Source organism: Gossypium arboreum, chromosome 3 (assembly GCF_025698485.1).
Source record: "Gossypium arboreum isolate Shixiya-1 chromosome 3, ASM2569848v2, whole genome shotgun sequence".
Classification (NCBI taxonomy): Eukaryota; Viridiplantae; Streptophyta; class Magnoliopsida; order Malvales; family Malvaceae; genus Gossypium; species Gossypium arboreum.
In genome coordinates this window covers 17974276-17990175 of record NC_069072.1, presented here as the reverse complement: position 1 = coordinate 17990175, position 15900 = coordinate 17974276, and the positions used below count along the sequence as shown (strand labels likewise).

The 15900-nt window shown below is 37.7% G+C and overlaps 2 protein-coding genes and 1 pseudogene across 3 annotated transcripts; all 3 read left to right on the top strand.

Moving 5' to 3' along the window:
• Positions 1-5262: 5262 nt before the first annotated feature.
• On the top strand, positions 5263-9494 carry LOC108457014 (eukaryotic translation initiation factor 4B2-like). Its single transcript, XM_017755807.2, has 3 exons — positions 5263-6703; positions 8273-8698; positions 9195-9494. The coding sequence occupies exons 1-3, from the start codon at positions 5565-5567 to the stop codon at positions 9217-9219; spliced, it is 1590 nt and encodes a 529-aa protein (XP_017611296.1). The 5' UTR covers positions 5263-5564; the 3' UTR covers positions 9220-9494.
• A 471-nt stretch (positions 9495-9965) lies between these two features.
• On the top strand, positions 9966-12353 carry LOC108454339 (GDSL esterase/lipase At5g14450-like). Of its 2 annotated transcripts, none has more exons than XM_053025551.1 (6): positions 9966-10422; positions 10680-10915; positions 11066-11275; positions 11379-11551; positions 11640-11910; positions 12013-12353. In XM_053025551.1, the coding sequence occupies exons 2-6, from the start codon at positions 10702-10704 to the stop codon at positions 12240-12242; spliced, it is 1098 nt and encodes a 365-aa protein (XP_052881511.1). In that variant the 5' UTR covers positions 9966-10422; positions 10680-10701; the 3' UTR covers positions 12243-12353. The 2 variants fall into 2 exon arrangements, with proteins under 2 accessions (XP_052881511.1, XP_017608255.1); XM_017752766.2 differs by having other exon boundaries at positions 9968-10422; positions 10665-10915.
• Positions 12354-12490: 137 nt separating this feature from the next.
• LOC108455312 (GDSL esterase/lipase At5g14450-like) lies at positions 12491-15900 on the top strand (annotated as a pseudogene).

The window sequence follows — 15900 nt, the reverse complement described above, 5'->3', positions numbered from 1 at the left end:
AATGAAAGCAAAAATCAGCCATAATCTTCTTCATGGCTGCTGAAAATTGAAGGGTCTCCATAGTTAAGGTTTTCAACATTTTCAAGCTCAATAGTAAGTGCTCCCTAGCCCCATTTTTAACGTTCTTCATATTTTTGAGATCCTCGTAAAATGCTCTCTCTATTTCTACCCATATTTCAAGCTAGGGTTCATGTTTAAAAATTTACCCATGCATGAGATGCTTGTGTTTTGATGAGTTATGGAGGAATATGAGAGTTTGGAGGATGGTAAACAACTTTTACTAAGTAGTTTTCATGGAAATGGCTTAAAGGACCATTTTGTAAAAGTTGTAAAAATGGGTAGGAAAATGTGAAATGAAGGAAAATGTGAGTTACTATAAGTATGAAAAGTATTCGGCTAGGCTTGGGTAACCTAAAAAATTCATGTATTTCATTATACGAGCCTAGGAACTAATTTGTAAAAGTGTGAAAGGTTACGGGCAAAATTTAGGCCTAAAATGAATAGTATGATGTATTAATAATTTATTTTTATTGATATAGACCCCGAGGAACTAATTTTGGAGGTCGACCGTGGAAAACGAAAGGTTTCGAAGTAACCAAAACTCAAATCTGAAACAATTTCTAGGTAAGTTCGTGTAACTCAAAGTAAACTTTTAATATACTTAAAATGTATATACTTGAATGTATGATAAATTAGATATTCATTGCATGATAATCCATGAAATGTAGTAGTATAGTTTAAAAGAGAATTGAAGATCCCGATTGAATAAAAAGGGACATCTGATGGATTTCTTGAAATGAAATGACGGTAAAAGGATCTATCCCGGACGGGTGTTCCTTTAGGGATCGAGCCTCCCGAAAAATAAGTGTGCTGAAATGGATTTAGCCCAGACGAGTAATCCGATTAGGGTTTGAATTTAGCCTAAACTAGTAATTAAGATCTGAGTTCATTAGAGTACATGTCATTGTAAGGGATTTAGCCTGGACTGGTAATCCCGACATTACTCTATGAGTTTACATTTCGGGGGATTTAGCCTGGACTGGTAATTCCGCCGTAAGAGCAAGGTTCACGGGAGTGTGAATTTAAAATGATCACTTACATGATTTGACGGTAAATGAGATATCCATCGAGATTCCGAGAAGTTCAATAGGATTAAAATGAGGAACGAAAATGGAAATGCTTGAATTGATGAGCTCATCTAAGATTAATGTTTGAATGTATTGACATGAGACTAACAAGATGATTGAGTGTATGTCATAGGGAAATCATACTGTGCATGTTGGCATGAATATTTAAAATGGTTGTATGCTAAACAACCGATAAGTTTACTTTCCCGTTATCCGGATTTACTAAGCATGTAAATGCTTACCCCATTTCTTTTCCCTTGTCTTACAGAGCTCACGGACTCGTGAAGATTGGAAGATGGTTGGAGCATTGTCAACACTATCAACTTGTTTCATTTTGGTATATAGAAACTTTTATTTTTTTATAATGGCATGTATAGGATTCTTGGTTATTTTTTTATATGTGTCATTTGGCTAGCCAATGTAAGGGCTTGAATGATATACTTATTCATTTTTGTATATGGTCATAGGATATGACTCATTTTGATGTAGGTTATAAACCTACTAATTGTGCAAGTTATGCTTGAATGTTTCATGAGATGGTTAATGTGATATACCATGGATGGGTATGTGTAATGTAGTCGAATCACTAGGAGATCGTTAGGTCATAAAACGATCCAAGTATAAAATGTGATTATTGGAATGGTAATCCTTAATACAAAAAAGATAACCTAGCATGTGCTAAACCAATGAGATGAGGTTAACATGCAAAAGACTATGCCAAGGTGGGTATGGACATATTTAGGTCATGTTAAATACCATTGAAGTTTATAAATGTGTATGGATGTTGAGGGTGACCTTTGGCTTGGAAAATAGCCTCCAAAAAGGTCCACACGGGTAGAGACACGGGCATGTGTCTAGGCCATGTGTGACACACGATCAGTTCCCATAGGCGTGTTGTACGGTCGTGTGTCCTTGCACCTAGAATTTTAGGTCAGTATGCATGGTAGTAAACACACGGGTAGAGACACGACCATGTGTCTCAACCGTGTGGAGGACACAACTTAGTACACGAGCGTGTGCCTTGGCCGTGTGCCCCTACATGAATGATGACATCATAAATAGAATGTCTGGGTTTTTGGACACGGATGATGACACGGGCGTGTCTAGGCCGTGTGAGAGATACGGGCTAGGGACACATGCGTGTACTCAGCCGTATAAAAACCCCTGTAGGTTCAAAATGAAAAATAAATTTCAATAATTCAACACGGGTAAGGAACACGGGCGTGTCCCAATGCACACGGGCGTGTCCCAATGCACACGGAGGTGTGCCAATGCACACGGGCGTGTGCATCGCCTCCACACAAGCGTGTGAGGCTTAAACCTAGAAATTCCCTAAAGTTTTCTACAGTTCTTGGTTTAGTTCCGGATCACTTTTAATGCGTGTTTTGGACCTTGTAGGTCCATAATTGGGACAATACGATTTTGTTTGATCGGTTTTAAATTGAAATGAAATTTTATAGCCCGTATTTTTCGAAAATGCCATGTTTGTGTACGGTAATGCCCCGTACCTTGTCCCGGTCTCGAGTATAGGTAAAAAGTGTTATAGATCGTCGAAAATTTGAATCACACTATCAAACTTTCATTTTAGGTATTGATGATCTTAGTATTTTGAAAGTATGGCATGTATAGAGACTTAGTCTTTTTGTTATATGTGTCATTTGATTTGGCCAAATGTATTGGCTTATATTTGTTTAAGGTGATTTGGTATTTAGCAATGAAATTGGCTTATTTTGGCTAAAATGGTTGTAAGCCCATTTATATAAGTATTTGTGTTATTGCCTTTTTGTTTTTTGTTTTTTTTTTTTTGTGTTTTGTAATAGGATGCTATATGTTTATTATGGTTAAATGACTTGTTGTGAAATGGATGAGATGAGTCCTTGGGTGTGTTAGGAAACTTAAGTAGAATTATGCATGCTGAAAGTATTCATATTGATACTTGTGAATGTCAGTCTGGTATGAATTGATTTGGTAAATTATGCTAAAGTAAATATGATAAGTGTTGGTAATGAATGATATGATTTAACCTTGATTTTGGATGTTTTGGTTGCTTAAACATACCATGGATTGTACCATTGAACTTGTGTGTGTGTAGGTGTAAATGAGGGTGACAAATGGCTTGGTAGATAGCCTTTATTTTGTCCATATGGGTAGACCTGTCCTATGGGCATGTGTTTTGGCCGTGTGTCCCCTGCACTTTAATTTTGAGAAACAGAATGCTCAGAATTGGGCACACGGGCAGAGACAAGGGCGTGTGTCTCAGCCGTGTGAGGGACACAGCCTCAAACATGGGCGTGTGTCCCAGGCGTGTGAAGTCTACACCTATTTAATGAAAATTTAATTACCCACACGGCCTAGCACACAGGCGTGTGACTTGGCCGTGTAACATCACTTTGTTCATGAGTTACAAGTCAAAGAGTTACACGGGGTCGGGACACAGCCTTGTGTGACCACACGGCCTGATCACATGGGTGTGTCCCATATCCACACGGGCATGTGACCCCTGTTTAGTAGAAAAATTTTCAAAGTTTTGTAAAAAATTTTAAAATTTTTTATTTAGTCCTGAACTACTCCCAAAGCATGTCTAGGGCCTCGTAGGCTCGTATCAGGGACTTTATGATTAATTGCAAATGGTTTTTATTTGGACGCAAATTTATGGCTCGGAATTGTATGATTGTTTATGCAATAAGCCCAGTAACGCCTCGGACCCTGTTTTGGCATGTAATACGGGTAAGGGGTGTTACACAAGGTACAAGGTATATGATGTAAGACCATAGATGAAAGATGCTATGATAGCCATGTATAATGAGTAAGACAATAGATAAAAGACTCTATAACATTATAAGATAGTACATCAGAATGGCGAATCGGTGTAAGACCATGGATGAAAGGCTAAACCATGGTGGTATAATGTTAAAACATTATAGAAAGCCCGCCGGAACAGTAATGTGAAAAGGGCTGCTAAGATGTAAGACATGGGACCCCCAACGAGAAAGTTTGCCACATAGGAGGTATGCCATAAACTAAGATCGAAAAAACAACATGAATGATATGATAAAATGCATATATGCATAAGCGAGGTGCGCCCAATGAGTGTGGGTCTTCAGATTAATAAAAGGGATTCGCCAAAGGCAATACAAAATGGGGACAACAGTACAACAATCGAGTCCAATAAGAAGCGGCAAATCTTATGAGGAAAAGTAGATATGGGGAAAAACTCTGTTAGCCTAAGGTCATGAACCTTAGGTTGATGGAAAGACCGCCGACACTCAGTAGGGAGAAGATGTGGCAAATAGGTGATCAAGTGGAACCCAGACAATAGGGATTTGTAGGTGAGGGTCTGCCAGGGCGAAATAACTCCGCTGACAATCTCGAGGAAGACAATTTGTCAAGCAAGAGATATAAATCTGGGGAAATTTTAGCTAGTATAAATATTGAAAATTTTAGGGTTTTTAAAAAATTGAAGAAATTTTGAGTTAAAAAATTGTTTTTTAAAGTAAAACTTATATTATTTAGGTTTAGTTTTTTTAATTTAGTTTAATTTCGTTTCATTTTTGTTTTATTTATCTTTTCACATAATATTATATTATCTATGTGGAATTAATGATTTGGAAAAAATCCACGTATAAAATTTTTATTGGTTGGTTTGATATTTACTATGGGTGTTAACTACATGTTCTAGATTAATACAAAGATTGATAGTTCAAGTATAACATTAAACATTTTTAAAGTATAAGTACTACATTGGATATTTTATGAAAGTATAAGTACCAAATAATACACAAATTAATAGTTCAAATACTACATTGGATATTTCAAAGTATAGGTGTCACATTAGACATTTTATGAAAGTACAATTATCAAATAATATACAAATGGATAGTTCAAATACAATATTAAATATTTTATGAAAGTATAGGTACCAAATGTGACATTGTCCCTAAAAAAATTAGTGGTAGATTTTTCGAACACCGAAAAGGCAAGATTCTCACAACACCCATCTACACCGTCCGAAACGCAGAAATCAAACAGTACAGTACATGGCTCCACCTTCAATAATCAAACATTCCGAGAATCTTTCTTTCTTATCTCTTATTGGTCCGTGAATTTCACTTCCTTCCTTGCGCCTTGATATTATATCAGCCCATTTCCCTTCCCTCTCATAGATTGCATTGGGCTCAAACGCTTTAATTTCTTTACTCCCACTCCAATTTTTCAAGCACACAAAAAAAAAAAAAAAAAAAAGGAAAAAGAAAACTGTAACCAGCTCTTAACTTCTTCGCATGCAGTCGGAGCTCCGGCTCCCTTAACGGAGCCCTGTTCGATTATCCAAATTTCAAACTCTTTTAGATCTCTGTCCTTTTATCTTTTTAGATCTCAACTAAACCAAATAATAAAGCAAGGAAAAACAGGTGGAAATAATATAAAAGATTTCAAAAAATGTCGAAACCCTGGGGTGGCGTCGGCGCGTGGGCCGCCGAGGCCGAGCGAGAAGAAGCGGAGGAACGTGAAGCTGCGGAAGCTGCAGCCGCTGCGCCCACGGCTGAATCGCGGAGTTTCCCTAGCCTAAAGGAAGCCGTTAGCGCGAAGCGCAAGAGTAAGAAAATGACTCTCTCGGAGTTCACCATGGGGACTTATTCGTCCTCCGCCGGCGCCGGAGTTGGTGGTGGTGCTAGGGTAACGGATTACAACAAGCTTACACCCGAAGAGATGATGCTCCTCCCCACCCGACCCAAAGAACGTACCCCTGAGGAAATGCAGTATAGCCGTCTGGGAGGTGGATTTTCATCTTATGGTAGGTCCGGTCCATCTGCGGGTCGAATTATGCGTGAACGTGACGGCAGCGACGGCTCATGGGGCTCCGGAAGAAGGCAGTACGGAGGCTTTGATGAAGAACGACGGGGTCCGCCTTCTAGGGTTTCTGATTTTGATCAGCCGTCGCGTGCCGATGAGGTGGATAATTGGGCAATATCAAAGAAAACGACTCCTTCGTTTGATTCGGGCCGGCCTAATCGATACGGTGGGCTTGGAACTGGGGGAGGTGGTGGGAATTCTAAGGCCGATGAGGTTGATAATTGGACGGCTGGGAAACGGCCAATTCCTGCTCGACCTTCGTCGTTTGGTTCAGGTTTTCGTGACTCTGGACCGGAGCCTGATAGATGGACCCGAGGTGGTGGTGGGAGTGGATTCAGAGAGGAAAGGCCTAGAATAGTTTTGGATCCTCCTAGAGGGGAGGTGAATGAGACGGTGGTTAAGACAAATAAGTCTAATCCGTTTGGGGCAGCGAGGCCCAGGGAAGAGGTATTGGCGGAGAAAGGACTGGATTGGAAGAAACTGGATTCTGAAATTGAAGCAAAGAAGGTAACTAGCAGGCCTACCAGCTCTCACTCCAGCCGGCCATCAAGTGCACAATCTAGCAGGTCTGAAGGTCCCCAGCTGCAAGGAATTGAAAATGTACTAAAGCCGAAGCCAAAGGTCAACCCGTTTGGAGATGCTAAGCCTAGAGAAGTTTTGCTGGAAGAGCGAGGTCAGGATTGGCGAAAGATTGATCTTGAACTAGAACGTCGTAGGATGGATAGGTTTCCCTTTCATTCCTCTAATCAATTTGTTCATACTTTATTTTGAAATAGTCTTGATGGTATTTTGTTTGAATTGATTTGCATCTGTTTCCTTTAATGTTGTTGTTAACGATGGTTTGAGAGATGCTTATGTTCTTAGCATGTTTGCTTGGTAAAATTTGCCTTGCTGTTACCACTTTGCTGTCATCGCATATTGTTTTATAGTGGGTATACTGTGTTGTCTTATAAGCAATCATTGGTTGCTAAGACTGAAGTTGATGTAGAACAGCTCAAATGTCATATGATGAATTCAGTTTGATTATGACCTTAGATTTATTGAATGAGGCACCACTATTTCTTTGGAACCACAAAACCATAGTTCATGATCAGATTGTTATCATGGCGGCATTGTGACACAACAGGTGGCATGTGAATTCTCTGGTACCCTAACAGAATATGTAGTGGTTGAGCAGACGGCTTACAGTGGCTGAAGTAGTTGATGTTAGGGCTCCGTTTTAGAAACTAATTTTGGATTATGTTTGAGTTCCCGACAGATTTCTAACTTCTCAATCAAGTTTGAGCAACTTTTGCATGCGTTAAATACACACAAACTCTTATTTTCTTAAAATTGTTTCATGTATGAAAATGTAGATTGCTCTATTATGACTGAAATATATTCTTGGTTATGTTACCATAGCTCTAGGGGCTCGTTGAATAAAAAACTATGGTGAATTCATTTTTCTTTTTTGGTAGGTTAGAGGAGTTATTATTTTTTTTTTTTATGTCTTCTTCTTGCTAGCCCAGAAGATTTCTTTTTCTATTTTGTTTTTCTTGACAGCAAAGCGTTTCTCTAGCTATGTTCCCAAAATTTACTTACATTTTCCGAATAAAAGATGTTATAATTCAGTGTTGCTTTTAGTTCGTTATCTCCACTTGATTGCTTTCCGGTGCAGGAGATCAATGCAGATACAATATCCTAAACTTTATGTCAGGCACATGTAGGTAGCATATGCACCGGTAGTTGCATAGGAAACAGTTGCCTAATAAACTTTTTGTCTCTTTTGTCAAAGATTACATACTATCCTACTGCATTTTTGTTCGAACATTCTGCCAGGCTTTTATGCTTCTTTATAGTTCATGAGGTGCTTATTTATTTTAGTTATAGTCCCCTCCACTTTTAATCTTGTTCCTTTTATGGAAATTAAATCTTTGGTGGTATTTGGATTTGTGTGCTTCACTGCTTCTTTAGTTTAGTCTTGTTTCTCTTTGAGTTACCTTAATACAACATCATCTTTATTTCATTTGCCAGATTACTAATGCAACATAGTTGAACGCTGCTGCTTCTTTGTCAACTTGCTATCTGATTTACCATTTTTCTGTGGTAGTGGAATGCTTTGTCTTATTTGTATGATTACTTGTGATTTCCTGGGTAAGGTTGTCATCTAGGTTGCTTCAGATGCCCCATTTGTTCCTTGTGCTTGCTCCTAATAGTGTCTAAATTCCATTTTGCTTCCTTCTTGCTCACAAGCAACTTTGAATATATTTGCCATACCATCGTGTTCTTCATTTCTAACGAGAAAATTGTTTCAGGCCAGAAACAGAGGAGGAAAAGATATTGAAAGAAGAAATAGATAATCTGAAGAAAGAGCTTGAGAAAGATTCAACTCCAGCTTCGGAATCTGCTTTGGACCAGTCTGCTTTACGTGACACACTACTTCATAAGGAGAGGGAACTAGAGAAACTTATCCGAGATTTGGAGAACAAAGTTAAATTTGGGCAAAAAGCTGTTGAAAGGCCTGGTTCTGGATCAGGCAGGATTGGCAGCAGCTACTCTGATAGACCACCCTCTCAGTCTGGTTCTAGTGATAGCTCTAGAAATATGGAGTTCATGGATAGGCCTAGATCTCGTGGTACTGTAGATGGGTGGACAAGACCTGCTGATGACCGAAGAGGATTTCAGGGAGGATTTCAAGGTGGCAGGGATAGAGGATTTCCTGGAAACAGAGATGTGGACAGGTAAGGATATAAATCATTACTAGTTAAATCTCTGTTGTCTTTCTGCTCTTTCTTTATATATTTTCATGGAAAACTTGGCCTCTTTATCTGGATATTTTGTTTTTTTCTCCCTTTTTCTCTTTATAGATATAATAAATAGGATAATTTGCGAGTTTTAGGAGAGTGTTATCCGAGGTTCTTTTTCATGTAGATCAGAAGCCTTTGTTCTTTTTTAAACTTAGAAACTGAGCAATTTTAGAAGTATTCTTTGGTCCCCGTATAAAACTAATATATCTTGATGAATTGAACTATTTACCATTGCTTTCGTTGTCTCTAATTCCATTACCTGTACATAATCTTCTGAGATGTCTAGCTATATGTTGGCATAATTTGGTCTTCATAGCGAAACATTTAGCTAAATATTGGCCATTCTAATTTTTGTGTAAATATCTGCTGATGAAAATCACTGAGTCATATATATGGCTAATGGGAAGTATGTTGGTTTTTGATATGGCAGGCCAAGGTCGAGGGAGAGATGGTGAGCCCTGGAATTGGCATTGTTTTGTTAAATTCTGTCTTCAACTTTTGACTACTTGAACCAATAATATTTTGTCGCCTCACATCTTTTCTTAAGTTGTTCTCTTCTTTTCTGCTCTGGTAAAGTGGAGCAATGATTCTTCAGTGTCGGAATGCCGAACTCTGCGTTAATCTATTGTTAAATCTTTGAAACTATGTATGGCCTTTCCACCACTCTTTTTTTTTTTGTACACTTCGACTCAAATTTTATTTAACATATGCACTGTGGGATTTCACCAGATTCACCAGTTCATTGTTGAGATTCCTTTTGAAATGTTTAACAGATATTCTGGCATATTGTTCTCTTTTGTTGGAAGGTTGAGGATGGATGGTTCCCGAAATTATTACTTTTTCTTTTCTTAAATTTTGGTACGAGATAATTTGTAATTGAGATGGAACCATCGGAGCTCGGATTATTTGTTCTCGCTAAAAGGAAAAGAAATTAGGCTTAAAACAAAAATAATTCAAGTAGGCATTTGAGGTTGTTAATGTAGGGCTAAAGGGTTTGTTAAGAAGGAAGAGTATGAAATGATCATATTACGACACCACATATCCTTTCTATTCAAATAAATAATGCCAATAATTTAAAGTTATTGTTTAAATTTATGATTTTAATTATTATTATTATTTGTAATTATAGTTATAGTTATAAATTAAAGAAAAAGAAGTCTAACTAATTAAGCTTTATAAGCGAAGCTGGAAAGCATTTTCTTTTTCCTGAATGTTATAGGGCATGATTGATTATTCAATATGTATGTTTAAGAATGATTAAATTTTATGGTGATACACGAAAACCTGTGAGGTTATGAAGGGTTGGTGTCAATGTATCAAAGTCCACACGATTGATTGTTTCATGGTCAGCGCTGTTTGCCGGAAGTTCAACACCACTTCAAAAATCTCGTCGTTTGCATTGACAAAAAATAACTCAGTGCTCTCTTTCCCCTTCAGCCAACTCTCTCAACTGTTCTCATTATTTTAATGCCTACTTGCATTCGTCATAGACTAATTTATCCTATATGTAAAAAAAAGTACAAATAGAATTTATTTTGATAGATTTGGGTTGCCCAGTTCCAGGTTTGAAGATTTACGGCTAATGCGGATCCACTTCCATAAGTTGAGTTGACCTTCACATCTCAAACTAAACTATTACTAGATCTTTTCCATCTAAGGTATCTATATTTCCTAAATCTCCCTTTTTATCTTCTAATCATATTCTTAAGTGTTTCAGACTCTTTTATCTTTGGCGTTGTAGCCGAAAATTTGTCTCTTGTATAACATAATCATAGCAGTTTCCTATTTGAGCTTAACTCGCAAGTTTAAATTTATTCTCATAATCCTCTCAATCGCTGAATGTAGAAAACTTACTCTACTATTTCATTACTCGTTTTATGAACTGTGTTATTGATTTTAGGGGAAGCCTTGATAGTATTTGCAGCAAGAAGACTGTAATGGCAGTCGCAATCAGTTTACTACTTGTGGCTTCATTGCTTGGTTCATCCTGTGGTTGTCATTTTCCAGCTATTTACAACTTGGGGGATTCAAATTCCGACACCGGAAGTGTCTCCGCAACATTCGGTCGGGTTCCCTGGCCTTGCGGTGAGTCCTTTTTTGGTAAACCTGCTGGTCGGTATTCTGATGGGCGTCTCATAATTGATTTTATAGGTAAGGGTGGCTCGATTCGCTTGGCATAGATGGTTTGCGAACCTTTATTTGTTTGTTTTCACACCTCCATAGATGAGATGATCTCTTCAAGCCCGTTTCTTCTAAGCAAGAAGACCTGAGAGACTTATTTTGTTATCAATCTGTGCACAGCTAATGAGTTGAAATTGCCATTCTTGAGTGCGTACCTTGATGCAATCGATTCAAACTTCAGACATGGAGCGAATTTTGCAGCAAGTGGATCGACGATTCAACCAGCCAATAACAAATTATTTGGTACTGGTTTTAACCCCTTATCTCTTGTTATACAGCTCTTGCAGTTCCAACAACTTAAAGAGCGCACCAATGAGCTTTATGATCAAGGTTCGATATGCATACTTTGTAGACTGCTCCATAAACTGATATGCAAAAGGTTCATATCTGTCATGAAGGGGGATGACTAATATAGTTCTTGCTTGTTTTTCAGCCAAGAATCCAGATATTACAGATAGGCTCCCTAGGCCAGAGGAGTTTTCAAAGTCCCTTTACATATTAGATTGTGGACAAAATGATCTGCATTATGGCATTATAACGAGTACAGAGGATCAGGTTAAGGCATTCATTCCCACTATAATCAATCAGTTTGCTGCAGCAGTAGAGGTATTTCTCATGCTACTTGTACAATTGTGATGATCCGCTTCGGTTTAGATGACATTGAGTTGAAAGTCGCGATTTTCTGCATTTTCAGAAGCTGTTTCAACAAGGAGCAAGAGTGTTTTGGATACATAATACAGGTCCCATTGGCTGCTTGCCTACTGTCATCATAAATTTCCCTCCAAAGCCTGGGAATGTGGACCAAGCAGGCTGCATTAAGTCCTACAACGAGTTGGCTCAAGAATTCAACAAGCAGCTTAAAGACACAGTTTCTCAACTTAAGGCCAAGCTCCCTGGTGCAAGGCTTATATATGTCGATATCTACTCGGCTAAATTTTCTCTAATTAGTGAAGCCAATAAATATGGTATGTCTTTTTACCCTGTTATTTGATCCCCATTAGGACCCTAAGTTCCGTAACACCGCGGATAGAATATACTGACGTACATACTTGAATTGGTGATTGCAGGCTTTGTTGATCCTTTTGTTAACTGTTGCGGCGACCATCATGTGGAATGTGGGAAGACGGCAGTGGTGAATGGTACTGAAATCTTTGGGGCTTCATGCAGTGATCCTTCAAAACATATTAGTTGGGATGGCATTCATTATACTGAAGCTGCAAACTATTGGGTGGTCAATAGGATTTTGGATGGCTCTCTCTCAGATCCCCCTCTTCCTATTACCAAAGCTTGTCTATAACCTCACATATCCTGTCCTGTATCAAAGAATAAACCTCATTTATGTAATAATAACAAAATAAATTCGATTATTTATACTATTCACAAACTAGTTAAAAAAATTTCCATTGAATTCACAGACTACTCGAATCAAACATTGAAATATTCAAATTGGATTCGCTCCTTTAAGCTTAGCTCCACAATGAAACTTGAGAAGAAATTCAAGGGAACTGCTGTATTTTAATCAGTCCTGATATCGGTAGGCACTGGAGTAATCTTCAAGTAGTAGCTAACAGTAAAATAATAAGCAACGTTTGAGTTTGAGGTTGTTATGAATTAGGTGATGCACGCTTGTCGATTCCATTACCATAATATTCATACAAGGTCCACTTCAAATTTCGGATTTGCAAGAAAAAGGTTAAGTTCCACTCGCCAAGTACGGTCAACGCGTCAAATATCTGCTAGTCGTCAACCTGCTTGATAAAAGATCTGAAAGAATCAGTATGGAAGGGCAAAGGCCCAGTGTTAGTAATGGTATCATTGGGAGATGGAAGACTGCTTGGGCTTCAAGAAACAGCGTGAAAACTTTTACAATAGCAGCTTTCTTTGCCGTCGCTTTCTCTCTTTTCATACTTAGTGGAAGGCAAAGGAATCTCGGTGGATCCGGTTCTTGTGATTTTCCTGCTGTATTCAACTTTGGGGATTCCAATTCTGATACGGGTGGAAAGTCTGCTGCTTTCCACCGAATTCCTTTGCCTAATGGCAATACTTTCTTCTAAAAGCCATCTGGGAGATATTGCAATGGAGAACTTATTATTGATTTTATTGGTCAGTCTTTTTATTCTTTCTGATATTCATGAAAATTTCTGATCTTTTTAGATGCATCCGTACGAAAGACTTATCTGTTCGCCACTGGTTATGGTTTTCTTTTAATTCACTGGTTTTCTATATCTATCCGCTAAAGGTTAGAATTTGAGGCTTTCCATCGATTTAAAAGTTTAAACTTGGGTTTTTTATTGTGGTTTTCTGTTTTAGGGATTAAGATGGAATTTGCCTCTATACTATCAGTCAATGTTGAATGTTGCTGTCATATATTAATTTCATTGAAGCTTTTCACTTTGCTTAATTCTTGAACATAGATACCAGAATTGACAGTAATCTATTATTTGAACTTAATAAACTATTCAATGAGCTAATTCTGAAACACAGTGGCAAAACTCAATTTTGAGTGAAAATATAGTGATAAATTTCATGTTAATCCTGTTTTATAAGTGATCTGCTGACTGCTGAGTAGTTTACAGTCTCTACTTTATAAGATTGATCTTGACTACTTCGTTTCTAAGAGATTCTCTTGCGTTTTGAGATGAATCACCCATTAAGGTTCCATTTATTCAAGTTTTCAGACTGAAACTGAATGTACACTGTTTCTCTCTTCTTCTAAACTCGGTTATTGTACCTTGCAGCTGAGAAACTGGGACTGCCACATTTGAGTGCGTATCTGGACTCAATTGATACAAATTTTCGACATGGAGCTAATTTTGCTACGGGAGGGTCTACAATTCAACGACTTGATGCTAGAATGTTTAAGATAGGGTATAGCCCCATCTCTCTTGACATACAACTATCACAGTTTGAACAGTTCAAAGAGCGAATAAATGAGCTATATAAAGAAGGTTAGAAACAATTCAAAAATTAAGGCAAAAGTACTGTAAATTCTAAACTATTAATAATACTCAAAACATTTTGGCATGGATTTTTTTTTCAGGTGTGAGTTCAAACATTAAAAGCAAGCTTCCAAGACCAGAGGACTTCTCACAAGCACTTTACACAGTTGATATTGGGCAAAATGATCTTGACTGTGCATTGAAGTCAATGACAGAGAAACAGGCTATAGAATCAGTTCCAGGAATTATTAACCAGTTTGCTCAGGCTGTTAAGGTAACTAAGATGTTATGCTTACGCAATATATCAGTCTTCAGTTTCTTAGAGTAGGGGATTGTTTTGGAAAATACCGTATCTATGATTTTTGCACATGATACTCCATGCTTGAAGCTTACTTTAAGCATAAATGAACGGTCTAATACTAAGTATTAGCTTTCTCCATGTGGTTCCTTTTGTTGGTTCCGATAATTAGCACAAATAAATAAATGGTGCTACTGTAAGTAGCATTTTGATGCTTTGAAATAATAGACATCCAAGCGGAAAGGAAATATATTGGCACCAGATATCCTTTTACATTTATTATTTCCGGAAGAACTGGAAATAGCTTTACTTATTTGTATATTATTGCATTTCCATGATAAGACTGGACAAGGGGAAAACTCTTGAGAACTGATATTACTGCAACTTCAGGATCTTATTAGCCAAAACCAAGGACCAGTGTTTTCCTTCCCTGCAGGAACAATCATAATTTACCAGGAAACTTTACAGATTCTAAAATCTAGAAGGATTTAAAAAATGAATTGCTTCTCCATCATGTTGGCCAAAAGGAGTTCTGCAGTTTGTGAAGTCTATTAACTGAAACGTAAGAAAGGGAAAGAAGCAGTTTTGACAATTGGCTTCAATATAGTCCATGTAGCTCAGCATATACTAATAAGAACAACATAATATAAATTCCCTTTGAATCTCTTATATCGCAATTAGGTTAACAAATGCGAATAACGTAAATCTTAAATTTTATGTTTTAACTCTATTTTTGTTTATCTTTTCCTTTTCAGCGGCTACATAATCAAGGAGCAAGAACATTTTGGATACACAACACAGGTCCAATAGGCTGTTTGCCCTTTGAGGTTCTGGATTATCCTCAGCAACATGAAAATGTGGATCAAAATGGTTGCTTAAGGTCTCTTAATGAGATTGCTCATGAATTTAACAGGCAGCTTAAAGATAGTGTTATCCAACTTAGGATGCAATTCCCAGATGCAGCACTGACTTATGTTGATATTTACTTGGCTAAATATTCTTTAATTTCTGATGCAAAGCACCACGGTAAGCTTAGTTGCCTAATCATTTTGTTTCCACAACCAAAATTAATAAAAGATGATAAACCTCTATTAGAAACTGAAAAAACTGCAACTTTCTATAATGAGCTTCACATGTCATTCTGTGTTATACATTTAACACCGTTCCTTTGTTGCAGGATTTGTAAACCCCCTTGGATATTGCTGTGGGCATCACCGGGATAATCTGTGCTGGAGGAAGAAAACATCAAATGGAACTGAAATTTCAGCGACTCCATGCAGCAACCCTTCAGCTTATATAAGTTGGGATGGCATTCATTATTCCCATGCTGCAAATTTGTGGGTAGCTAACAAGGTTCTTGATGGATTGGTTTCAGACCCTCCAACTCCCATTACTGAAGCATGCCACAGGTCTCTTAATTTGTAATTTGTAAGCCCAATGCAGCAGTTTAGGTCTCAATAACCTGCAACATGGAAGTTACCAACTGTTGAATGATGGCCAACTATGCTGGTTCATTTAGTTCCATTGTAATTCAGTTCTAAACCAATGTATTTTGTTTATGCACTGATATGTTAGGTGCTGATTGACATGTTTTAGTTTATGTACAAGTTATGTTTTTTAAGTTTCAAGATAGATAGTGGTAGTAGTTAAGTATTTGGTAGTTTTTTTGACTTTAAGATGTAATGTTTTCTGATGAAAGATGTGTGAGCTTCTTTGCA